Here is a 27,835-nt window from a genome sequence, read left to right as displayed (position 1 = left end):
ATGAGACATCAGAAGTACAGGGACAATGCACCTTGCTAAGGACTTAGTCTATGTTAAAAAACATATAGTGGCAAGTGAAAGAAAAGAGTCCATAATTAAGACTTCCCATTGTAGAATTTATCTCTTCATTTCTTTATAATGACAGTTGCATTACTTAATGTGTCATAATTTTCAATATTAATATTAACCTCAAGTATCTACAGATTTTGTAGATATTGTATTCTATTTCTAGATATTTTGTTGCTATTTGTAGGGGTGGGAGGCATTTCTTAGGCTAGAACCCAGAGCTTCATGTACATTATGCAGGCACTATATTCTCAGTCCTTTATATACTTTTTATCTTAAGATTAGGTCTCATCTAGTCACCCAAACTGGCCTTGAAACTCACTTTGGAGGACAGGCTAACCCTGAACTTGTGGACTTCCTACTTCAGACTCCTGAGTGGGTGGGATAACAGACTTGGGTCACCAGGCCCTACTTAAAAAAAAAAAAAACATTAAACTAGCAGGTTTTTGTATATTTATCTTATATCCAGGCACTTAATGTAATAGTTGTTGTTGTTTTAGATAATGTAATATTAGCAAAAAAGGTAGCTTCTTCTCTCGCTTTCTAATATATGTGACTTTTGCCCCATACCTCTCCCCCATTTCAATCTCTGAAACACTATGCCAGTATCTTACATTTGCCCTTCCAGATCCTCATCTGTCTCCATCTTCTTGTTATCAGCTATAGAACACTGATCACATGATGACAATAATAAGACTCTAGGCCTTAGTGTCCAGTTGTCTGTCCAATGATGAGTTCAAGAAGAGATTAAAGAGATGGTAGAAAGAGAAATACTGAGGTTTATGTCTTGATTTTTCACTTCAGTGTTACATGGAACTAACAGTGTCTGTAGACAGAAGTTTCTGTCCTGCCTGGTCCTGCAGCTGTTCAGTCCCAAAGAAACACACAAAGGCTTATATTAAATATAAATTGCTTGACCTATTAGCTCAGGTTTATTATTATCTAGCTCTTACAATTTAAATTAACCCATAATTCTTATCTATGTTTAGCCATGTGGATTGGTACCTTTATTCAGCAGGACATTCTCATCTTGCTTCCTCTGCTTTTGGATGATGACTGACTCTGTGCTTTTCCTCCTCCCAGAATTCTCCTAGTCTGATTTCCCTGCCTATACTTCTGGCTTGGCTACTGACCAATCAGCATTCTATTAAACCAATATGAGTGACAAATCTTTACAGTGTATAAGAGCATTATCCCACAGCAAGTGTCATTGAACAGTATCATTGGCTAGAAGCTTCACCTATAGTGATAGACTCTGCATGATTCCCCCACATGGTTTCCTGGGTCACTTTCTCCCCTCAGCCAAGGATCCAGGAGTCAGAGTTGCTGTATGGTTTCAAATACCTTTATCTCAGTAATACATCAGATGTTGTATCCTCTTTACTATACTTAAGAGGTTGATGAAGTTGGTAGATTTTATGAGAACTGGCCATTCTTACAACCACAGAGTATTATGCTTAGTTAGTGGGATTTTTTTTTGGTCTGCTTTTGTGCTCCTGGAAACTGAACCCAAGGCTTTGTTCATGATGGGCAAGTGTTTCACCTTTGAGCTGTATCTCCAGTCCACTTAACATTACTATCATTTTGATGCATCTATTTATTTTATTAACATTTACTGATGGTCTCCTCTGAGAATGTTTAGAGTTTAGCCACAGGGAATGCAGTAGTTTTGTCTGGATTTTTATGACTAACACTAATAGCTTCTCTTTGCAAGTGTCTTATTTTGAACTCTAGTAAATTTACAAGTCGGAGTAGGGTGGATTACAACTTCCTGCTGTGGTTCTTTCTCAGTAGTTTGATTTCAGCATCATGCCATCTTAAAATAAACAGGATTCATTCATACTTATGAATGGCTTGCAATAGTTAAGTTTTATTAGAGTTCTTGGTTGTTGAAAGTGAGATGTAGTTCAGCTATGAAATCATCTAACCATGTGCTTTTTCAATTGTAGATATTCTCTCATCTTTCTAATCTTTTATTCCAGATTTTTATTTGTTCCCAGAGAAGTTTATTGTAATTTTGTTCATGGTTAATTTTTTTCCTTGTGAGTTACCTGGAATATTACTTTGGGTGTTGTACTATCGAAGAATCTGACTTCTGCCCATTAGGTTGATTTTATCCTTGTCTTCTCTGTCTCCAATGAAGCTCATGTATACTACATCTCTCCTTCCAGTTGTTCACTGAGTTATTCCTGGGCAGAATTATCTGTTTGCTTTTTGCTACTTTTTTATTTTCTATTTTATTAATCAGGATATTTATCTTTATTAAGTCCCCCTTTCTGGATTTTTTAGTTTGTTTGATTTAAATATATCTGCTCTCTTAAGTTCTTAATTCTTTTATAGTTGGAGTTTTCCTTCAATAACAAATATATTTAATGCCACAACATTTTGTCTTATTGTCTATTAGGTGTAGCTCCAAAGTTTTTCTTTACTATATATCCTAGACATTAAATACTTCCCTCTTGATTTCTTCTAATTTGCAAAAAGAGATCTATTGTCTCCTTTGCTTTTCAGGCAATGTGATTTGGGACTATTATTAGCACATTCTTTGCTCCTGTTATAATCTATTGATGTTCCTTTGTGGCAAAATACATAGCCAAGGTTTGAAATTTTCTATTGATTAACAGAAAGCACTTTTTCATTAGAGAGGTAAAGACCTATTAAACATCTCATATATCATGTTGATTAGTTACATTATTCAATCCATTACTTTTTATTTCTCTATTATAGCTAATTCTAAATAAGTTTATTGAGGGCACCCAGCATAATTACCCTTTAATCAAATTCTTCCTGCTTTCCTAAATTGGTAAACACATATTTAGCAACTACAATACTGCATGCTCTGTGCTCAAACACTGAATGTTTCAGAGGGGAAGTCCAGTGCTGTCCTGGTTTCATCTTTGTTGAGGTGATAAAATATCCAGACAAGCGTGGCTTGGGGAAGAAGGGTTCAGTTTTTAGCTCACAGGTCCAAGCAGGTAGTCCATCATCACAGGAAGTCACAATGCAGGAAACAGACAGCTGCTCAGCTCATAACACAGGAAGAGCGGTTATTGGTGGCCTCTTCTCTGAGGTGGATTTTAAGTTGTGTCAAGTTGACAACTAAGGTTCCCATCACAAATGGCTTTCTTTTTTTCCTTTACATTTGTATGTGATTGTTTTATCTCGTTTTCTCTTCTTTCATGTAATTTAGGAATGCTGCCAAGACATACACTTTAGGATTTCTCATCAATCCTGCTTGAAACGCGATGGACTCAAATGGATTTAATATGAAGGGTTGATTTTTTTTAATCAGCGCAGAGCAAAAAAATGCTTTGTTTGTATAATCATTACTTGTTTTTTTTAGCCCTTTCCTATGCTGGTTCTTATATTTTTCTATATACGATGCCTCTTGACTTAGTCCTCCAGTCTCTGGGTTTATCTTCTTGGTTTACATATTTTAAAATGTTATTTTATGGGGATAAATAGTTGGCTCAATGGTGAAGAATGCATGCTTCTCTTCCAGCAGGTCTAATTCCAGTTCCTAGCACCCATATTTGGTAGCTCACAACTGCCTGTAACTCCAGCTGATGAGGTGTGATGCCCTCTTCTGGAAGAAATAGACACCTGCACACAAATAAAGTGTATGTGTGTGCATGTGAACCCCACACAAATAAAAATAATCAAATGTTTAAAATTTCCTTTTCTGCTTTTTCAGTTTTTCTTTTATATAACCTTCCACTAATTCTGGTTCTTATCATGGTGGGATATATTACTCTTCCATTCAGCTGTTACTTGGAAAATCACAGGTCATATCTGCCCTTGGTCTATTTAACCTCCCTTCCAAGATCACTGCATCTTCCTCCCAACTCCTGAAACAATTAGTGTCCTGGGTGTGCACTCAGCTTGTTTGGAATGTTCTTCTTTCAGGCTGCTAAGAAATCTCGTGGTTTTATTTTGGTCTGTTTTTGTTTGTTTATTTCCCAGAGCTTGTAAGTGTAGGACTTCCCTCTGTGTTAGCAGTTCTATAAGTAGCTATGCTGAAGCAGCATGGCTAGTCCTTCGGCCCCAGATGGGCACTACCATACTACTACCCAGGAACCAAGGAGGTCAAGTTCGCCAACTTTAGATCTACATCAACCTCTCTCCTCTTCCTATCGTGAAGGTCCAAAGTACACAGATTTACAACACAACTTCTTACATTTATAACCTTCCAGTTCCCATGCAAAGCCTCCTCTGTAGCAGGTACAGGGATCTAGATGCTCACACGATTCATGATACAGAAATATCCCTCAACAGGAACAACACAGAGCTCATGACTTTGCCAGCACTTGGAAGAACCAAGAACTTGGAAAAGTCAGTTATGTGGAGAAACAAAAGATAGAGGATTCAAGTTAAGGTTGCCACTCTCCCAGAACCCACTGCCAACTCTCAGGAACCCTCTAGAGTAATTGCAATGTTGTTTTGGTTACTTCTCTTTTAGCTGTGTCAGAATAGTTCACACAGCAAACTTAGCGAAAAGTTTATTTTGGCTCACAGTTTGAGGGTCAGTTTGTTGTGACTGTCATGACTACAATGACAGAAGCATGAAGCATGAAGCAGCTGGTCACAGTGGATTCACAGTCAGGAAGTAGCGAGAGGCAAATGCTGATACTCGGCTGGCTTTCTCTTTATTTGGTCCAGGATTCAGCCCATGGAGAGGTGTCACATTCAGAGAGGTTTTCCTACCCATCTAGAAACACCCTCTACCCTCATAGATATATTCAAAGGTGTTTTCATGGTAATCCAAATTCTTTCAGGTTGATAATAATGATTAACTATCACAAATATGAACTTTAAAAAAAAAAAACAGGACCTCATTAGATAGCTTGGAACACACTGGAACTTGCTAAGTATCCCAAGTTGCTCACAGATCTTGGATCATTCTACCTCTTGGTTCCCAGGACATGGATAATAGGCATGGCTGCTCTTCCAGTTAGTAATGCTAGCATTGCAAATGACTGTTGTAGAGACACATTACTCATCTCTTCTTTGTAGGTGAAAATGTTAGATTACATGATCCTTCAAGACTCTTTTTAGAAAAGCACCTTACTACTTTATTATTTTAAATTCTTTCTAAAAGCAATGATCACATATTATCTAGATTCTTGATCAAAGAAAGCAACTACAGTGTTTTATGATGGAGTTTGGGAAATTTTACCCTAATTACATATTACTAATATTTAATAATTATATCAGTATTAAATTACTGCCACAGCCAACTGAAACTTTAGGATCCCAAAGCAACACAAATTTAGCAACTTGTAGTGCTGTAGGTAGATCTCAACATGAATCACAGTAGGATAAAATTAAGGTAGGGCTACAGTCCTTGCTAGAGGTTTGAATGTGAAACATCCAGCACAGTATCAGTGCTGGAACCCTTGGTTTCCAGCGGATGGTGCTATTATGGAAGGTGGTAGAACCTGTAGGAGATGGAACCTCTCTGGTGGAAATGGATTACCTAAGCAGGCCTTCAGGTTTTATAGAGAAGCCCCATGTCCAGTCCCCAGGTGGGATAAGACTGCTGACGTAATGTAGCCAGCTTCCTCACACCCCTGCTGCCACGACTTCTCTGCCACCGTAGAATAGAAGACAAAAGAAGTCTGTTCTTTCTTCAGTTGTTTTTGCTATGTGTTTTGTCAGAATCATAGAAAAGTAACTCACATAAGGCTTCAGGGGATGATTGGTTTCCTTGGGCGTTCCACCTGGCATTATAGCTACCTTTATTTCTTGAATCACAGCTCCCTTCCTCCACCTTCAGCACCGACACTGTGTCTCTCTATGGCTTCTTTTCATAGTCACATCTTCCTCTAATCAAAGCCAGGAAAGGGTCTTCAATTTGTAGGGTCCTACATGATTAGATAGGGTAATTTCCTCAACTCGGGGTTCTTAACTTAATCACATATGCAAAGTCTCTTGTGCCAAGAAAGCTAATGTAATATACACAGGCTCCGGGGATTAGGGCTTTGCAGGGCTATCACTTCACCTACCACAAAAGTGCTGCTAGCATTTTAGTGCAATGCTGGCATTGCAGTTAAATTTAATACATGTCTATAATGGAAGTTTGTTTATGGATTGTTCATTTGAACAACAGTCCAGAGGATGCCTGTATAATCCTTTTTGATGGTATACGGGAAACTTAGAATATGTACATAGGATAGCTTTGTTGCAGGAATCATTATAGTCAAAGATTTGGAAGAATGGGTTGAATTAGAAAACATATATATATTTATATACCATATATATATATATATATATATATATATATATATATATATACCATCCATCTTGTCATTCCCAATGGAACTACTAGGACCAGACCACGGAGCACTGTGGCAGGTGAGTCTGATGGGAAAGCTACCCGCCACTCAGATAAAGAGAACATAAGAGAAACTGCAGCAGGAAGCACACTGTCTAGTCCAGAATGAGGTTCCTTCCACAGAAGTGATGTCATTTTCTCCGTAACAGCATAAAAGATATGGTGTCAGGGGGCATGGCTCTGGACTAAGAGAGAAGGCATAGGTGTGACACATGTCACCTGTGGATCCTGCTTGGATTCTGATTACAGGCAAAATGAACAATCTGGGGATCTGAAAGTGAGCACATTAGTTGGTAACAGCAGTGGCTTCTGAAACTCTTTGCAAGATTTACAAGGTTTTGAAAGTTTTTGCCAGAGAATGACTCTTGTTCACGCATGCACATGATTTTAGATACTTAGGAATAAAATGACATGATCTAAATTTAATGACAATATCTAAACATAGTGGCAATACTTTTCAGAATCCTAATCTACTAGAGGAAATGGAAGTGAAAGTGTTGTTTGTTTCTTAAAGAAAGACCACTACATTTTACACCTCACACTTCAGACTTTGACCACGCAGCCCTCGCAGGAAAGCAGTCATCCAAGAGAGAGTCCCCCAAGGATGAAGAGTTTAGTACTGTTGCCAGAAAAACAAGCTCAAGTGTGCACACCTTGCTGTATTACACTCATGGCAACATGCTATTCCAGCTCAGTGTCGTTGTAAGATAACGACAACCAAAACATGCGTCATCTCACTCACTCTCAAAGGCAAGCTTTTTAATAAATCGTAACCCCATCTCATAAGTGGGGAAACTAAGGCTCATGTCGCTCTGATAGAATGCAGAGTTAACCATTAGTCTATCACACCCTGCAGACTCTTCTATTTATTCACCGCGTGTCTATTACATGCTCCATAGCAGCAAAGCCCTCTGTATTCTGCAGCATCTATAAGCGATTTCTTACATACAGTCACTAAAGGTCATTTAGTGATGGCAATGACAAATCAATGAATTACACCGAGCACTATATTTTGCCTTGCTTAATTGGAGAACTTAACCAATTATCTACATCAGCTAGTTTTAAACTCTAAATTTCATGAAAAGAGTTATGGGCTATATTTTCCCAACCAACTCCATGGGTAGTCTCTATTGACTTCTTTTACATAAACATTTATTTCTGATATTGAGCAGTTATCTAATTTAGGAACATCAAATGTCTCAACACACTTTGAAATGGGAGTAGCATAATGTCGATTGTCAGACTTACTGGGTTTGCAACAAACTGCATAAAAACACACGTATGTACACACACACACACATACACACACATGCAGGGAGTGGAAGGTAGAGGGGCAGTGTCTAGGACTATTAGGTATTTTATTTCTGCTCCACTAAGGAGAGGAACAGTTGAAAGCCTCGGGCTTGAGATCACTGAAGCTGCCTTTCACCAAGTCAGAGACTGCAGTATTTATGGGCTAGAGGGCACATCTGTGGTATTTAAATCACCCAGATATTTACTCCCTTTTCTCTTTCCTTTGCTTCTGAAGCATGGGTGTAAATTAATTTATAGGTTATCATGCATTACAGTAGAAAAAAAGAGACTGCAAAGAGATTTTTAGAAAGAAAATATCAGACATATTTGTTCAATTTCAAAAAGTATAAATCACCCATATTTCCACAAAGGCCACGATCCATCTGGTGCCTTGTTCTTATTGCTGTGAAGAGATGCCTTGACCACAGCAACTCTTATAAAATAATCATTTAACGGGGGCTTTCTTTATTCAAAGGTTCAGCCATAATTGTCACGGTGGAAAACATGGAGCCACACAGGCAAATATAGGGCTGGAAAAGGAGCTTGAGAAGTATACATACAGATCCATGGGCAGCAGGCAGAGAGAGATACTGAGCCTGGTTTGAGCTTTTGAAATCCCAAATCCCACCCACGTGACACATTTCCTCTAACAAAGCCACACCTCCTAATCCTTGTTAGTACCACTCCCTAATCACCAAGCTTTCAAATCTATGAGCCTATGGGGCCATTCGTATTCAAACCATCACACCCTGTAAGCCTTCCTGATTCTTTATTTAATTTTAAATTATTGTGGTGTTTTTTTAAATTAAGGATTGTGTATTTGGCTTATACTCTTCCCCTTTGACATCGCCCTATTGAAGCACTATCCAATAATGTAATGTAAGCCATACACATAATTTTAAATTTTTAGTCATCATATTTAAAAAAGTAAAGATAAACAGGTGAAATTAAATTCATCTTTCAGGAGCACAGCTCCTGCCTGGGATGCTTAAGGCCCTAGGTTCAATCTCCAGAACCATACAATCAGCAAAATATTATGAATGAGATACTTTTTTAATATTAAATCTTTGAAACAGAGGGTGTATTTATGTTTATAGTATATATTGACTGAGCCTGTTACAAGTCTAAGTGTTTAGTAGCCATGTATATTTTGCAAGCTACCAGAAAGGACTGTAGACCTCCCATCTTTGTTAATGTGACCCAAATTCACAATAGCCTGGAGTAATTCTCCTGGGAGAAACAGCTAAGTCTATGAAGTCAGAGTCACCCTCCAGTTTTGCGTTATGAAATAATGCTCCTGGAGCTCAAAATGCTGCAGCTGTATTTGAGTCCCAGTGCAGCTGCAGCATATGAAATGAAGATATTTTAATCCATAGGAGAAAGAGCGAAGTGGATGGAGCACAAAGAGGCGCAGATCACATATGCTTGAATGGGCAGCTCTCTATGGACCTTGCAGGATGTATCGCTCTTGTCAAGTGCCAGCATGAGTTTCTAGAATTCTCTGGTCTAACGTGCGGAATCCTTCCTTTTTTCTAAAAGACACTATTACTTTGAGTAACTTCCGATTTACAATGCCTGCATCATTGATACATTTCCACAAGTCCACGAACCATGGCTTGCTCTTCTCAGGAAAGTGCCAACCTGACTATGTGTCAGGAAGAAAGAAATTCTGTCTACTTGGCTAAAAAAGAAAAGCACACATCTTTATTTTAGTCAGCTGTATCTTTTCAGAGAACAGAAGCAAGCATGTCTATACCGAGTTTGACCTGTACTTCATGTCCCTGTCCTTTCCAGGGCCATGAAACATTTGATTACTGGCAGTGACCTGCATGTTCGACTGCTTCCCATTTCAAACTTGGAGGAGATTCTTCTCAAGGCTCCAGACTCTGCTCTAACAGTTCCTTCCACAAAAATACTCATTAATTCATTTATTGAAAACCCAATCTTCCAGGCAGTAGACGCACTAGCTTTTAAAGATAGGTGAAAAGCCTTCCCACCTAGGGAACAGATGATCAATAGTTAGACAGAGCAATAAAAATAACTATTTGGTGTTGGTAAATACTGTTGAGATAAATGGAGCAAGGGTCCAGGCTTTCGAGGTGACTAGGGCGAGAGGCAGGTGTGGTTTTTAACAGCTGGGGCAAAGCTAGCATTACTTCAAAGTTGGCACCTGAGCAGAGACGTTAAGGAAGGCAGAGTCAGAAGAGAGACAGCACAAGCCAGACAAAGACAGGACCAGCCATGTCCAAGGCATGCAGCTCTGCTGGGGTTCCATGTGTCTTCAGGGCCCTTAAAGAGCTGTCTTATCTTACCTACCACACTTGAATGGGAATTTTGGTCTCAGTCAAAATCATCATATTTGGTAGTCTCGATTTACCAAATGGCCCTGAAGGAGTGAAGGAAGAGCCAGGAGGCAAGAGAGCAGCAGAGGGTTCCGTTCTGGGCCCTGACCATCTGACAGCGGGATTATTAAGTCAGATCTTCATTCTCTACATTGGAGCCTTTGGCTCCTGTGTGTCAATGCCTTTGTCTCTGCCCCATGTTTTGATCTCCTTATTCTGGATGTGTATGAAGCAAAGCTACCTCGTGGATTGAGCAGATGTTCCTGTACCCGGCTGCCTAGCCTGCATAGCCTGCATAGCCAGTCGTCTGTCCCAGGGCATCCACTCATGGTTAAGACATTGATCATCACAGCAGCAAGGGTCTTATCAGTGATATAAAATTCATCATATTATGGTCAAATCCTCCTAGCTAAACTGGGAGTTCCCAAACTAGCTGAAGAGAATCTGAAACAGGCAGGAAGCATTCGAGTCTAAACGTGCTTCTCCAGCAGATACCTAGGAGTAGGTAATAACCCTGGTTCAGATGCAGCTAACCGGGAAAGGATTCATTTAAAGAAGGCCAAGAACCGTCAGGCCTGGAGAGCACAGGTTCTCTTTCATAAGTTAGTGAGTCATGAGAATTTAGGCAATAAATGAATAATTGTGGGGTAAGATTAACTAAGTGTTTTAAGGTTATTGAAGATCTTAAATTACACCAATTTAGCAGAGAGTGGGTTCAATGTGTTTAATATAACAATTAGCTCTCGGTAAAGGAGGGAGAGCCAGGGCTCCTGCTTATATACCGCAGGCTTCTGCTGTGTGAAATCAAGGCTGCATTTGCTGAGTGGGGCTAGAACCCCAAACTATCCAGCTGACTGGCTTTGGGTTGATTTTGCACTTTCTTTAAAACTAAAGTTCATTTTTCACAAAATCTCACAGAAATAAGAATCACAGGCCACTAGAGCTGGAAGGGCATGAGGGCTGTGGTTGGTACTTTCCAGTTTATGGACAGACGAAGAGGTAGTGTCTTCATCTGAAGAATCAGGAGGAGAGACGGAAAGAGAATGAAGATTTACCGCCTGCAAGATTCCATGCAATCTAAGGCAGTAAAGAGCTGCCCGAAGCTGCACAGCTAGCCCACGCCAGACCCAGAAGGTGGACTCTATTCTCTGCGTGCCCCTCCTGGCGGTAAGCCGCTGTGAGACTTTAAAGGCCTCTTCCGTTTAGCTGTTTGACACAAGGCAGGTAAATAATCATTTCCTAGGCTGGATCCTCTCCTCTCACCATTTCGGTTTGTTTTCTGTGTTGTTCAAACAGAACCTTGGGAATATCACCAGTAACAGAAGGAACAAAGCTAAAACACACCTCAGAAGTGCTTGGAGACAACCCAGTCAGTCTGAATTCAACAAACTCAGGTTGTCGCGATAAGCTCACTGTTGAGACGGGGAACAAATGATGCTTTGCAACACACATGTTTGCGTAAAGGAGACCTGAAATTTGACTCAGCACTGAAAGGCTGAATGCTCATATTTAACTGAAGAGTATAGCCTTAACTGGCTGGAAAGTCACTAGGGATGAAACCCTTCATCTTCAGCTTGTGCTTCGGGCTGTTGCCAAGCCACCTCTGCAGTTCCCTGGTGCATGTGATGTTGTGTGGAATCATTCTGGAAACGGCAATGTAAATCTATGTCTCAGCAGTGATGGAATAGCCAAGATGCCCCTCACCCTTGGGGTGGAGCAGTCTATCTCTTCACACCACATGGATCTCTGATCCCCTCATCTATACTGTGGGCTCCAAAGCTGGGTTTGAAAAAAAATATCCTTATGTCTCCTCAGCATGTAAGTAAATGTTCAGTCTCACTCATAATAAGAGAAAGGCTTGAACAGACCACAGGGAGATGTAAATCCCTTAGCCTATGGGGGATCCTAAATTTGCCTCAGCATGTCTGTGAGGAAAATAAACCTCCGTAGATCACTAGCGTGGATGCAAACTGGTCCACAGTTTAGGGGAGAATTTCAGTATCTAGGAATATCTATTTCTAGAAATCATCCTGAAAGACACATGGGAAACACATGAAAAGCTGTGTTAATTTAAAAACTGTTCATTGCGGCACAATTGCTAATTTAAAAGAACAAGAAAACATTCTTGCATGCCCATTGATAGGAGAATGGCTAAATAGTGGCCTATTCTGTGGCTATAAAAGGAAATAAGAAAGCTCTATAGATGCTGTCAATGTCTAAAAACACTGCTAATTAAATAAAGCAAGACAAAGAGTCGGTGCAGCACAGTGTACACCAGAGGGTATTTATGTTTGCAGGTATGGAAACATAAACATGCTTATGTTAAAGATGGAAATGTAATTCAATAACCACCAACATGTCCAAAAAGTCAGGCCAGAGGGGTCAGGGCTAGCAGCTAGGCTCCCCGCCCTCATAATGGTTTTTCATTTCTGAATCCTTGGGATATTTAATCTAATCTTAAAACAAAACAAAAAAGCACAGTGAAGCAGAAGAACATTATTGTGATTGACTTGGGCTTAGCCACACATTGGAGTAATTTCAAGTGCTTTAAAAACAGAACAACTTTTAACTGCATCCCAAGTGGGATATACTCAAAGGCTAAAAATAACCACATGAAATCTTAAGCCATTTTTTCAGTTGCTATATTTTTAGCAATCATGTATGTGAGATGATTTTGAGAGTATATATTTTAAGCAAGTAAAAATTATATTAATGTTGTAGGAGGAAGAGAAAAAGCAGAAGAAAATGCAAATCCAAATTAAAATTTGTGGCATCCCAATAAAATCTCTATAATCCTGAAACTGAGCTGAAAATATGAAGAGGAATTTCTTATATAACTTTGCCTAAACAAAGAGGTCTAAAAAGAATGACCTATCCAATAGTAATGAAAACAGTAGCAAAAGTGGTCCTTAAATTTTCCTCTTAAAAGACCCAAGGCTCTTGGGAGGGATGACTATTTTTAAACTGAGGGACAGAAGTCATAGATGGTAAGGCTGGAACTTTAGACCTACCAAAATGCAAGAAGTTTATCAAAGACCATGAGAGCCATGTTAAAAGTATACAACAGAAACATGAAGACCTCCCCCGCCCCGTGAACATGGAGTGCTTTAATTGTATAGACTGAACCAAAACAGCCGTGTTCAAGCCCACATCTTCAGAGAGACGTGTGTTAAAGACTGTCATGCTAGTAACATATGGAGGATGCCATGGAAACAACACATTATTTTGGAAATTAGTAAATTAGAGGAAATAATCTTGTTGTTTTTTTTTTTTTTTTTGCTGTGGGACAATGGTCTTTTATCCTGTCACTTGTATTATTTTTAATAAATGCTGATTGGCCAGTAGCCAGGCAGGCAGTATAGGCAGGACAACCAAGCAGACAGTAGAGGCGGGGCAATGAGAACAGAAGAATTCTGGGAAGAGGAAAGTTTTAGTCTGCAGTCATGACCCAGACACAGAAGACACAAGATGTGACTGCCTCACCAAAAAAGGCACCAAGCCATGTGGCTAACAGAGACAAGAATTATGGGCTAATATAAGTAATAAGAAGCCTGAGATACTAGGCCAATCAGTTTATTGTTGATGTAGACTTCTGTGTGATTTCTTTGGGACTTAACAACTACAGAAACTGGGCAGGACAGAAAACTCAGTCAACAGTTCTTGTTGTTTGTTTATATTAAACCACGGAGAGCTCAAGTAACTGAACAGTGAAACTCCTTTGAGGAGACTATATTGGATTAGAGAGTGACCATCATGGGAACTGGGGCAGCCAATGGGTAGACAGGGCTCTGCAGGCTATAGAGTTTGTCAGATGTCTGTGCCAGGAAGTATCTGGGTTCACTGTTAAATTCTGAGACGGAGCCTGAGAGACCACAGGTATACTTCATTTGATGCCAGCACTGCTGGTCAGGGGGTGTTGGCCGCTACCATCGTTTAGGTGGAAGTTGCACCTGGTCCCACTCCACCCACTCCAGACCCCGCCCCTTTGAGAAAGTCTGTCAAGAAGTGCCCCCCCCAGAAGCTCAGGACCACACCTAGAGGTATTTAAGACCTGACCTGCCACATGGTTTCTTCTCTCTCCACACACGTTCCTCCCCACCCCACCCCAGATCAACCAGGAGTTGCTTTGCTCAGATTAAACCTGTTTTTTTTTTTAAAAAAAAAAATTCAGTTTTCTTTAGATTACTGCAATATCAGGGTACAGAAACCTTTCACTATCCATGAGGATTTTTGTTCCCTGTGGGGCTTAAACAGTCCCACAGAACAACCTCAGGCATATGATTCTGTGAGCAGTGAGCAGGGTAGAGCAGAACGAACACAAGAACTACATAATCATCTCTAAACATAAATAATGAGCATTATCCAAGACCAAACTGACAGAACATTGTCTGTTCTAACCATGAAGAGGGAAACGGGGCTTCTTTACCAGTTACAGATTTAGGTTTGGTCTGGTCTGTCTCTTAAGAGAAGACTGAACTGAATGGATAATCATGGAATTTCTTTTACTTCCTGATACATCTAATCCAGAACAAAATCCTGACACCCTAAATATCACAAATGGAAATGCAAGACCCATCACCATCCTTCTCTTCTCACACCCTGAGACATCATGTGGTTCTCCGCTGTCTTAGGCAGGGTTACTATTGCTGTGATGAAAGACCCTGACCAAAACAACCCGGGGAGGAAAGGGGTTATTTGGTTTACACTTCTACGTTGCTGTTTATCACTGAAGGAAATCAGGACAGGAATTCAAGCAGGTCAGGAACAGGGTGGCAGGAGCTGATGCAGAAGGCATGGAGGGGTGCTGCTTACTTGCTTGTTCCTCGTGGTTTGCTCAGCCTGCTTTCTTATAGAACCCAGGGGCAGCCACACCAACAATGGGCTGGGCTCTCCTCCATCAGTCACTAATTGAGAAAATGTTCTATAGGTTTCCCTGCCTATAGCTCAGTCTTACAGAAGCAATTTGTTTTTCAATTGAGGTACCTCCTCTCTGATAACTCCAGCTTGTGTTGAACTAGCCCAAAAACCAGCCTGCACACCCTCAGTGAGCTTCCTCTTTCATTACAACATATAAGAGACCCATGTCGTTCCTCTGGTGCATCCTGGCATTCTTTGCTGCAGTGGCAACTCATGGCTGCAATGGATTAAGCTGACAGCAGAACCACCAGTCACCACTTGACTTCTGATGTGGTTTCCCCAGCATCATTTTTACCGTAATCATGACAGGAAAAGGTTGAACCCGATTCTGATTAAGCCTCTGGCTTTAACCATAAGAAACATTGGGCACTTGGGGACACCATGACTAATTACATGTCATCTTTGGCTATGTTTCATATAAACTATTACCAAACCAATAATGGCAATAGGGACAAGTGAACTGAGGATATTTAAACAGTGACTGAAGGTTTCATATTATTAAGTTATGATCACAAATAGTTGTAGTTTTATAATGGCAACAAGGGTCTCTTTCAGGGTGTTTACATACCAAATATGATACTTGATGCTTACTTTAATGTAATACCATCATAATAAACAGGAGTGGATGAAGAACCTGTGCTCATATTTGACTCCTAAAGGATGGCTGGCAATCATCTTTACTCTGCTCCCTATCCCTGACATGTTTAGAAAGTTCCAGAACAAACAATTTAAAAAAAAAAAACTTTACACTGTTTAATTCAACAGATAAGTTTTGAAAGAAGATATGTCAAATAGAGGCAAACTTAAGGACAACAGTTCTGAATGGCTTTAAGTACAAGAGAAACAATAATGACTTTAAAAAGTCCCTTCCACTATGGAGATTGCTTTCTGTCTAATTTCTCGGGAGCTATTTCTTTTTCTTTTCTTTCTTGACTTTCTGTTTAAGTCACTTGCAGATGTGTCAAAAGCCTGCGATGAGGAATGAAGAATCATTGCATGGGCACCTGGGGAGAAACTGTCCATTCCATTGCTTGATTCTTCAAAGAAAGAAATGCATTATTTGAACAGTTACCTGGATCTGTAGCAGACATCAGTGACCCAAAAAACAAACAGTCAGTGAAATGGAAGTCCCCGCTCTTCAGCTGGCCAGCGTGCACCATGGCCTTCACAAAGCCATACATAATTAACCTGTAGAAGAGAAACAAAGGGACCTTCAGACATCAAGCTGGAGCCTGTACAAGCCTAGGCTATCTCAGAGAAGATTCTGATGTGCTTCCTGCATATGTATAAACATGCATAAACCACCAAACCTGCTAACTCACGGCCACTGTGGTATCTCCGCTCTGAACGGTTTGTTCACTGAACGTCACAAACCATTATTCACCTAGCGAGTGGCAATGGAGTATTTGCTAGCCTATGCCACGGAAAATAAAGTAAGATAAAGGATTTCAGAAAGTGCCCAACATGGCACAGCAAATCATGCCTACAAACACAGGAGCCGTATTGCCGTCTAGAAATGGGTTTCTTTCCAGTTTCTCTTGTATCTGCTAGGAGTGCCTGGAAAGGGTTCAAAGGTCAAGCCTGCCCCTATGGTGAGAAGACTGTGTCACTGGAAAGAATTCACATCTGGTACTGAAAACCTGGGCCAAAGCCTGTACCGAGTCATGAGGTGGCTGGGAGTGTATTCTATGAGCTAACATTACTCTCACGGAAAACCTGAAGCATCTCTCCAGGTAAAAGCAGAAGAGACATGGGTTAAGGTGCCCGTGCTCCTGCGAATAACACATCACTCACGCGCCTTCTGTCGGGAACCTTAATTAAGCTCATTCACCAAAATGAAAAAATAATAATCTAAAATAAAATTAAGACATGAAAGTACAAAGGGTACTAGTTAAGAAGGGAAGGGAGGTCAGCTGGAGAGGAAGGGAAACAAGAGAGGGTAAAATGACCAAAATACACTATGCACATGTATGAAAATATCATTACGAACCCACTATTATTACACTTAGTTAACACGTGCTGATGGAAACTTTAAAGTTTGTATTTATTTATTTAAAGGATTGATTTTTTTTTTTTTTTTTTTTTTTTTTTGCTTAAACCCTAATAGAGAGAATGCAGAGACGGGTGAATTAGCGCTCAGTACCAATATGATTTAAAGCCAGTAACAGTCCTGAGGAAGTGCAGGCTGTGCAGTCTCTAGACAGATGCTGAGATCCTCATGTGCACTTGGGGTTTACTTTCTTAAAACTGTGCTGAGGTTGTGAGCGTGACTACGAAACGGCTAAACATCAGCTGATAGAACCTCACGATTTCCACAGTGATACCAAGGCTTTCAATTCCCTTAAGAGAACTACCTCCATAAGGGGGGGGATAATTCAGACAGAGCTGCATTTGAACAGCCACTGTCACATTCAAGCCGTGTGACTCAGGGTATTATCAAAGCGTCGAACCCTCGGGACCTCCATTCATCAGATAGGGAAACAATAATGGCCCATGGAGACATTGCAGAATGCATAAAACAAGCAACCTCTGGTGCCCAGTGCTCTCGGCCCTCTCAGGGAGCTGCTTCCTTACTGCTCCTGGAAGGTGGAGATGGGATTTGTTTAGGTGCTTTAATTAACGTAATCCGCAGTTGATCCTGTAAGGTTGACAATATTTATACAGTGCAATGCAGTAACCTATCTAATACGGCAAATTAAGTAGGATAAATGGAGACAGCCTGGTTCTGACATGGGGGATTTTAGCCACCAGAACGTGTTGCCTGAAGAGTGGCTTTATTTTCTCCACTATACTGATAGGCTGTGTCATGCAACGGACTCTTAGCCATGCCATGGAGGAACCACTGTAGACAGTCCAAGGGGCAGGTTTGGTATATCGTTAAAATCTTGAGGCTGACACCATCCGCTGGATTGAACTATTGAGTGGATCCACAGTGAACTTTAGATAAGACACTCAACATGATTTGCAGAGTATGGATTCCAGGGTAGGAATTGAATCTTAACCAGATCGAAAGTACTCAATATTGGTAAACACTATTCCAGTAGGGGTTTGGCCACAGGAGCTTGAAGAGGCAAGTCCAAGGGCCTCAGTCTGGATAATTTCCCCAGGGAGCCACATACTGGCTACCAAATAAAAAATCTCCCACCAGACCCGGGGAAGCTTCATTCAACTTATTTTGTTGTTGTTGTTCAATATGTATTTTTGTTGACCACCAACTATATCAGGTCTTCTAGTAATAATTAACAAACCAAAACCTGTGCCTTCATTGACCATATGGTTTAGTGGTATGGATAGAAATGAAAATAATCAGAAATGTAAATAATATCTGTCACCAACATAATTTCCTTGGTGGAAATCTGCCAGTATGGCCAGTCCTGTGACATGTTGGACAATTACATCCTGGATAGAGGAATGGTCTTCATTATTCTTGCTTTCAGCCCTTGTCACAAAGGTCCTGTCTCATTTGAACTGTGCTTCAGACACTGAACACCATCACGTACAGAAACATGATAAACACCACAAACTGATCGCATCCCTGAGGTCTGTATTACTAGCTAATTTTAGGGAAGAAGAAACTCAGAGTTGAAATATACTTATTGCATATTGTTCAGAAGCCATGAATTTGGATCAGAGAAAAGTACACACACGCCTGCTACCTATGCTTAGTGAAGCTCAGAGGAAGCTAAAAGTCCTGTTTACACAATTGCTACAAACAAAACTGATGTCCTTATATAAGCCAATATGACAATTCACCCTAAAAGTACTGTTAAGATAGTCTATATTTCATCAATTTTTTCTATGGGTTAATATCAATAAATTATCAAATCTGTTCTGAAATACACATATTAAGTTTGTTTCAGATCATAAGTACTTATTACAGCAACAGTTCAAAAAAAGTTACAGCATATATGGCTGACCAATACTTAACCATTAAAGTTATATGCAAAAATATTTGGGTACAGAAAATTTATTATCAAAACTTAATAAATAATAAATTTAAAATTGAATAAATTTAGGTATCAGGTGGTGCCACCCCAGGCCAGGCTCTCCTGGGTAGTATAAGGAAGCAAACTGAGCAGGTCTTGGTCTCTGCTTCAGTTCCTGCCTCCAGGTGCTTGCTCTGACTTCCCTTGATAATGAACTCCAACATGGAAGTCTAAGCCAAATAAACCCTTTTCTTTTATAAGACTGGTTCTTATGCCAACTTGTCACAAATTAAAATCCCTTGAGTAGGGACTGTCTCCAGAGGAACTGCCTTGATGGATGTGCACCAGCCCACCCTGACTGTGGGCGTCACTTTTAGCACTTCCCAGGTCTCTAGCACCATGCTGGGACTACAGAGGTCCCAGCCTTGAGGATTGAGTCTGCTGGCTATCTCTCAGTAAGAGACAGCTATTCTGGGACTACTTTGGATGTTGAGGTGCCTATCCTCTGGTGTGGGACAATTCTATATTCTGTCTATTGTATTTTAAATAAACGCTGATTGGCTGATAGCCAGGCAGGAAGTATAGGCAGGAAAACAAGACAGGAAGGAGAGGTGGGGCAATGAGAAAAGGAGTATTCTGGGAAGAAGGAAGCTCTTTCCGGAGTCCTTCCCAGACCACAGAAGAAGCAGGATGGGATCTGCCCCACTGAAAAAGGTACTGAGCCATGTGGCTAACATAGATAAGAATAATGGGTTAATAATAGTTATAAGAGCAAATACGAAGCCTGAGGTAATGGGCCAATCAGTTTATCATTAATATAGACCTCTGTGTAATTTCTCTGGGGGCTTACTGGCTGTGGAAACTGGGCAGGAAAGAAACTTCACAAAGCAGGACCGCATGCTACAGTCCTCAAGCATTGAGTGCCAGGTTCTCAAAGTCTCAGGTGTGATCTGGCTCTCATTATTGGTGAGGAACAGAGGAAGGCCTAAGTGTATGAGATCCTGAGTGGATGTACGTTATTGACATAGGCACAGCCAATAACAGGGACATCAACTCCATGGGAATAGCAAAGATTTACCCAGGTAAGACCATGAGGGAAATGGCAAAGCCTTCCTTGGGGCTTCCGAGTGTGGTGACTGATAGTATATGCAGAAAATCCTCACCGTAGTTTTCTCCCTGGGGTATTTTCAGACTGAAGACTGCTCTCATGATCCATGCTCTACTTCTGGGCTGCTGCCATTTCTCTATCTGAGAGCCCAGACCACATGATCCCAACTTTCTGTCCCTGTGTCCATCTGCCTGTCTTTTCTTCATTCTCCCCCTTCCCCAGTAAGGTCTAAGTCCCCACATCCTACTCCCTGACTACCCAAACACCCCTACTATTCCACCCCACCCCTACAACTCCCAAAGTTCCTTTTGATCATGGTCTTTATCACAACAATAGAAAGAAAACTAGAACAGCATAGGATCCATTATTACTGTTAATAGCAGTTACATAAAAGGAATTAAATGTGAACTTTTCTTCTGCTTTACTGCATTTTTCCAATTCTTTTAAAATAATGGCCATGGTAGAAACAAACAATAATGTACATTAGTGAGTTCTGTTACAGACAATAGATAGTCATTGTGCTATTTAATCCTCACAGTCCTCTGAGGAAGGCATCGTAATTATCCCCTTCACAAATGAGACAATCAAGAGTCACAGAGGTTAAATAGTCACGCAGTGAGCCGTCATTGAATTGAATCTGGGTGGACAAACACAAACGCTTAGCACAACTTTGCAATGCTTTGGAATACTGAAATCAGCGTGTGGGTGGAGATGCACACACATCTGCTTTAAAAATGTAAATTAATAATTTACTCCAGATGAACTGCTGGACAAAAGTAATCATAATCACAGTTACTTTCTTGAATTAGCATATAAATACATAAATAAAGCCATGCAAAAAGAAAATCTCAAAACTGAACCCAACATAGTATGAGCTCATTTTGGTCATTTTTTTTACTCTTACTGATCTAACAATAGTCAGTATCACTGCTAACTGTAATAAGTTATCCTTATTCTGCTCTTCATATATTGACACGCTATTCTCATTGCTACACTGTTATTAATAAGACAATTAGTTATGATTATATTAGCAGGGAGGTTAAAAAGTGAACTCATTAGCAGTCATATATTTTTACAGAGGGCTGTCTTCTGTCAATGTTACACAAAAACCATCTCTGGTGTCTCAGAATGGCAAACCCCAGGTAGAGGTCGCCAGGGGTCACTGAAATTAGTGGCCTCCCAAGTGAGGGGTGGGCATGGCAGAAGCTGCCTCATCAAGCATAGCTGTTGGCAACACAGATTTCAGTTTGGGCTCTCAGAAGCACGCTGCCCACGGGTACTAGCCTTTGGACAGTGGAGCGCAGGTGCTGTGGAGACCGCAGGGTGGGAATCTGCAGGTCACCAGAGAAACAACATGGCGGAATGTCGCTTGTTCTAATGCAGGGCACTGGGCAAGGGGATTTGGGAAAATGCTCAGCGCACTTTACTGAGTGCTCATGATGCATGTACACATTTTCAATTTCTTCATCGTCTCTCACACTCTCTAAACTACATACCTGAAGGCATGCTGAGAAAATTTTTCAAAACAAAAGGTTCTAGAGCATTCAGTTGCTTGGATAATTTCAAAATATGTCATTTTCATCTCCATTTTTAAAGATTTCTCTCTCCTTCTTTTCTCTTTTTAAAAATAACCATTACCAAACTATGTCTATATCACCAAGAAAGAAGGGTTTTTGCATCGAACCCTTAATGGCTAAGCAAGGGAAGCATGGGGTATGTTCATTAACACTCTGCAGGATCATGTATCTGCCTGAGCACAAGAAACAGGCAGATATATATCACTCACTAGTGAGGAAATCTGGAACCCACAGGCCCCAGAATCAATGTGCACATGAATTTCTGAACCTTTATTTAGAAATTTATTTTATTTATAATTATGTATATATTTACCAGGCTTTCTATTTTAGGGGTGGGGGCACTGACCAGCTCCCAAATCATGATACAGAGATTTATTGTTAGTTTTAAATGATCAGGCTAGCTTAGTCTCATTTCTAGCTAGCTTTTTAAACTTAAAGGTACCTCAGGGCTTTGTACCTTTCTTTCTGTACATCCATCTCTGTCTTTGCTGGCTGGTGGCTGCCTGACTGACCCCAGGCATTTCCCTTTCTTTTTCTCTTGTTCTCTACTCCTTCTCTTCTCTCATTCTTCTCTTATTTATTCTCTCTGCCTGCCAGCCCCACCTATCCCTCCCCTACCTAGCTATTGGCTGTTCATCTTTTCATTAGACCAATCAGGTGTCTTAGGCAGGCAAGGTGAAACAAATAAAACGCATCTTTACATAATTAAACAGACGCAGTACATCTTTACATAGCTAAACACACATCCTCACATCATTAAGCAAATGCAGCATGAACAAATGCAACACACCTTTACGTTGTTAAAGTCATATTCTGCAGCATAAACAAATGCACCATATCTTTACATAGTTAAAATAACATTTCACAACATGTATATGTGTATTTCTGTGTGTGATTATGTACATGTGAGTGCAGGGACCTGTTGAATCCAGAAGATGTTGGGCCCTATACATCTGGAGTTATAGGCAGTTGGGAACCACGTAGTCTGGGGCTGTGAGCCAACTCAGGTTGTCTGGAAAAACAGTGCCCATTCTAAAGCCCTAAGCTGTCTCTTCAGCCCATGGATTTCTGAACCCTCTGCCTAAATGTTTCCTTTTGAGTTTGCATATTTTCCTATTTATTTGTTTATGTGCTGTAGATGATGCCAGTATCACACTTTGTTTTTACTGGGCCTCCATTCAATAGCCATGTCCCACTAGAGCTCACAAGCCCTTAGTGCTATGCTGCATGGGATTGGGTCTTCTAGCCAATTTTATTCATTTCGTCACTCAGGAATTCATTAATTTGAACACTAAATTTCTTCATTCAACAAAGAATTACAAGTAGATATTACTCCTGCTCTCAGGGAGATTACACTTAGAGCGTGATTAGCCCATCTGTAACTTAAATTTTATTCACAGTGTGACTAAGTGCTCTAGGGAAAAGACAGCTTACAGGCACAACTCAGTGCTGGGGAATCTGAGGGAGCTATATCTTACAGAAGCTCTGTTTTAGAAAGGTTGAGTCTGTAGTAGTGAGATAGGCTGTTGCGTGTCGGAAATAGATCAGTGGAAGGTTTGCTTTGGATTCGGAACTGAGAGCAAATATTTGAGGTGTATTAGTCTAGCCTTGGCTGTAGATAAAAGTCTAGAAAGAACATGCAGGAGAAGGCCCATGACGGAGGCCCGGGGACCCTGTCACTTCAAAAGAGTTAAAGGAGAATGAAGAAAACAGAGAGGCTAGGACTGTCACCAGAGATGAGAGCTTTACAGAAGTCAAAGGGAGAAGATGTGCTAATGAGGTCAGAGAAGTTAAGGTGTCAAGGGGACCAATTAATTAGGGCCATTAGAGTGTAAAGTGATACCATAATGGGTAGAAGAGAGACTAGAAAATGAAGAAATTGAGACAAGTTGCTCCCAGGCATCTGGTGAGCAGGGAACTCACGTTTTCTCCAGACAGAGAGCTGGGCTGGGACCTGAATCGATTCCAGATCAGTGAGATGCTTTGAAGATGCTCATGTCTCACTGGGGTTCACAAAGAAGAGCTTCAAATAGCAATTTCACTTCATTATGATTAGGTGCATGAGATGGTGAAGTGGACTCTGGATGGCAGGATTATATGTATCTGTGGGTGTCTGTGGGACCATGTGGCTCTTATGGGTGTCAAATTCATAATCCTCTCCCCCTGTCACTGTTTGTCATATTCCATGATACTAGTAAGCATTTTCTCTCATAAAAGTCTCTGCTGAGTCCTGTGAAAAACACAAAACTAGTTCAAACTTGGTTTCTACTCTTAGGAAGGGAGAAGTCACCCGAGTCAGGAGAAGTCATAACGGGCAGCGCTGTGCCTGTGAGAGATCTTTAAGTTAGCAGAGAGATGCTTGGCTTTGGGGACTTAGAGGGCTCAGGACAGGCTTGGAGAGTCAGCTGACATGTTAGTTGAACCTGAATGATGCATCCAGATAAGGATCCTGTTCAGAGAGCCCCAGCAATATGTGAGCTTTCAACTTTGGATTGCTTTCCTGAACTGTAAATTCTGTTTTATTCAAGGCAGTTTCTTCTTGACATAAGAAAAGCAAGTAAGCAAGTAAACAAACAGACAAACAAAAAAAAAAAACATCGTGGACAAACAAATAAAACTCAACCACTGGTAATCTTAGACCATCTGCCACTTACTACTGGGACATGAGATAGGCCTGTTCTGTGTTGAGCTACATTTACAAATTCTTTTTATTATTTTTTTAATTAAAATACAAGTACATCATCTCTTTACTCCCACTGCTACCCCTCCATGCCTACCCCCACACCAGCTCATGGCCTCGTCTTTAACTATTGTTGTTACAGATGTATGTAAATGAATAAACACGTGAATATAGCCTGCTGGGTCCTTTTAGCATTACCTGAATGTTTATGTTTTTAGAGCTAAGCATTTGGTATTGGATAACCAGTCAGGGGCTCATTCCTAGGAAAGACTAATCCTCCCTCTCGGCAGTTAACTGCTTGTTGATGGAGGACTCTCACTGGTTAATAAAGAAACTGCCTTGGCTTTTTGATAGGGCAGGATTTAGATGGGTGGAGAAGACAGAACAGAATGCTCGGAAGTGAATCAGTCGCCATGATTCTCCTCTCCGAGATGGATGCAGGCTAGAATCTTCCAGGTAAGCCACCCCTCATGGTACTACACACATTACTAAATATGGGTTAAAGCAAAATGTGAGAATTAGCTGATAAGAGGCTGATACTAATGGGCCAGGCAGTGTTTAAGTGAATACAGTTTGTGTGTTGTTGTTTCGGGTGTAAAGCTAGCTGTGTGGGAGCCGGGTGAGACAACAAGCAGGCCTGCCCGCAGCTCTCACTTCAGCTTGTAACCCTTCATCTAAGGGTAAGAACCGGTGGGATTTCCCGCTTGTCCACACTGGGATGCCACAACTGGTGCTGAGATTGTTCAGGTCTTGCTTAGCCAGCCATGTTGTTGAGGTTTATGGGTGCAGCTTTTCTGTCACAGGTGAAAGGCACAATCTCATGTGAGACTTCCTGGTCCTCGGGCTCTTCCAGTCTTTCCATCCCCCACCCTCTTTCTGCAATGTTCCCTAAGTTTTAGGTGTAGTAGCCTTTTTGTAGATGTATCAGTTGGGGCTGAGCATGTGCCCATAAGGTGTTACTATGTATTTTTACTAGTTGTGGTTTTCTGTAATAGTCTCCTGTGGCAGTCAAAAAAATCTTCTTGGATAAGGTGTGAGATCTATACTTACCTACACTCTAAGTGTTTAGAATGCAGTCAGGAACAACAATGGTGTAAGGAAGTGGAAAAAGCAGATTCCCCTTTAAGATCCATGATTTCACTAGCCACCTGTACTTGTAGGTTTCCAATTTCAGAAACGATTTTTCTTTTATTAAGCAGGCCTTATTGAGTTCAATTAGATTTCTGTTGGTTACTGCCAAAACGTAAGTGCCACTATTGCACCATTGGGGATCTCTGGCCATGCTGGCCATTGTCACATTTCACAGCCACCACATCTGGGTAGGACTATTAATTGCATTCCTCCCTTAGCACAGCATCTTGTGTGAGAATAAAAACCAGCTTCAGGAAGGAGGCTTTCTAATCAGCTCCAGCACAAATCTTCAGAGTCCAGCGCCTGAAGTGTGTGATGTCTTCAGCAACAGGGACTTACCTTAAACTTCTACATGGCAACCACGGGCAGCAGCCATGCCCTATTTTGTTCTGGGAGTCTCCTGGACTCCTCTAGACAACAATTCAAAGGAATTTCTCATGTCTGCTACTGGGGGTTTTGCTAAATATTCTATGGCTTTTGGGGGGAGTATTATCACCTCATATGTTATACTTTCACTGAAACTCTGTGTGTGTGTGTGTGTGTGTGTGTGTGTGTGTGTGTAAGAGAGGAGAGAGAGAGCACTCAGTTGGACAGCCATCATGGTTCTCATTTTATAAACAGGTAAAACCAACAATTAATATAAATGAGATTTTAAAACATTTCCTTTTTACTATTTTTTATTAAGAATGAAATTTAGCATAGCTGTGCCTTAGTTTCCCCAGCTTTAAAGTTCATCACTATGTCTTTTGTCTCTGGTGGAGACCATCTCATCTATTTCAGGATTAGATATGCCCAGAAGGTGTTCCCTCTGGGCACGGACTGCAGTTGTAGGAATCCTATTTCAGATTTCCTTCCAACCAGCCCTGCATGTAGCTTCGTGTGGATCTACTACTACCCACCTTGATTTTTCAAGAAGGAAAAGTACTGCAGACAGCAAGCTGTGATAAAATACATTGCTATTTAATCCTGGATGGGATCCCAGTCTGTGACCTTGAATCCATTTTTTCTTGCGTTTGTCTCCATCCTGTCACTCTCCTGGCATCTTCTGGAAGCTTCACTCATTCTTGCATTTTTGAGCTAGTTCCTGCGGCTACAGAAAACTACGTAGTTGCCTATCCGGGATCAAGACTCCCTTCTGTGAAGTGCCTTAAGTCTCTTGGAAGAAAGATGATATAAGCCCTAACATGAATATGTTAACATGAAATGGGCATAATTGCAATACTGAATGTTGGAGAGAAAAGAAATCCGGTCCAAAAAATGAAATGCATGTAGGCAGAACCTGACAAGGCGTCCTGATTTTATGCTTATCACATTCCCGGTCTAGCGTAGTTTTTAGCCATTCAAATGTGAAAAGGAGCTGTGGTCCAGCACAGAGCACACCTATCTCTCAGTGTCAGTGATTGCAAGTATACTTGTGCAAGGCAGAGAGGAATCCTGAAGACAACACAAGTTCAGCCACACTTACTGAAAAACTGCACGCCCTGAGAAGGGGAATCATGGTCAGGAGGAAGAAGGCATTAGGTTGCTTAGGATCAGACATGATCATGGGAGAAAGAAGAAAATGAGAGACCCAACTTAGAAGAGACAAATGGCTGTCACAACACTTGGAAGTAATGCCAATGTTGCGGATAAAGTTCAGTGACTTTCCCTGATTCACAGGGTCACAAACTCTGCTGCATATAAAAATGTAAAGCCTATGATGACGAATACGAACCATGTGAGGGCTATGATACAGGCTGACGTCTGATAAAATGAGGCAGACTTTCTGTAGGTGGTACCCAGTATCATATGGTTAAAGTCTGTCCTTTGTTTTAAGATGTGGTCAGGGTCCAACACAAGTTTTCTAAATCATCACTTCTTGTGCACCGATGTTTAAGCCAAATACATGGAAACAGACGGCTTGTGTGGGGTCCAAGATTCTGTATTTCTGATACGGTCTTTGGTGGTGCCATTGTTGCTGGCCCTAAGCCACACTAGTAAGACACCCTAAATTAGGGTATAGTTCTTGGGGCACATTAGCACTAATAGATGGCCAATGTCTCCTTTTATTAGGTTACATCTGATGTTGGACATCTGCAAGGTTCTAAGACATTTGTAGAACAAGCCAAAATGAATCCTCAAGATTTTCATTTTAAATATTGTAAAAAGCCCAGAAGAAAGTCTTTGTTTACTAAAGGAACATGTTTATGCTAATTAACAGAATGAGGTAAGAAATTTGGGTGTTTTGGACCCAATCATCTCAGCTTAGATTATCTGATATGAAATATGTGTGTGTACGTATGTGAGTACTGTGTGTGATACATATAATGTATACATAGCTATGCACATATCCTTTGATGAATAATAATGGGAAGCTTTCCGGAAAGATCTCAAGTGGAGGGAGTCAGCAAGACATCTGTGTGGATAAAGTGCTTGTCTCATTGTCCTAGTTACCTGAACTCAGTCCCCAGAACCCAATAAA

At 40.8% G+C, this 27,835-nt stretch overlaps 1 protein-coding gene across 1 annotated transcript in view; it reads right to left on the bottom strand.

The window, feature by feature from the left end:
- Positions 1–27,835, bottom strand: part of Slc9a9 (solute carrier family 9 member A9) — a 545,494-nt gene that overhangs the window by 384,861 nt on the left and 132,798 nt on the right. Inside the window, exon 5 of the mRNA XM_038322078.2 lies at positions 16,025–16,140. Coding sequence (XP_038178006.1) covers positions 16,025–16,140 — 116 coding nt within the window. The remainder of the gene's footprint in view (positions 1–16,024; positions 16,141–27,835) is intronic.

This window comes from Arvicola amphibius, chromosome 3 (assembly GCF_903992535.2).
Source record: "Arvicola amphibius chromosome 3, mArvAmp1.2, whole genome shotgun sequence".
In the NCBI taxonomy this organism is placed as follows: domain Eukaryota; kingdom Metazoa; phylum Chordata; class Mammalia; order Rodentia; family Cricetidae; genus Arvicola; species Arvicola amphibius.
This window is presented reverse-complemented; position numbering and strand designations above follow the sequence as displayed.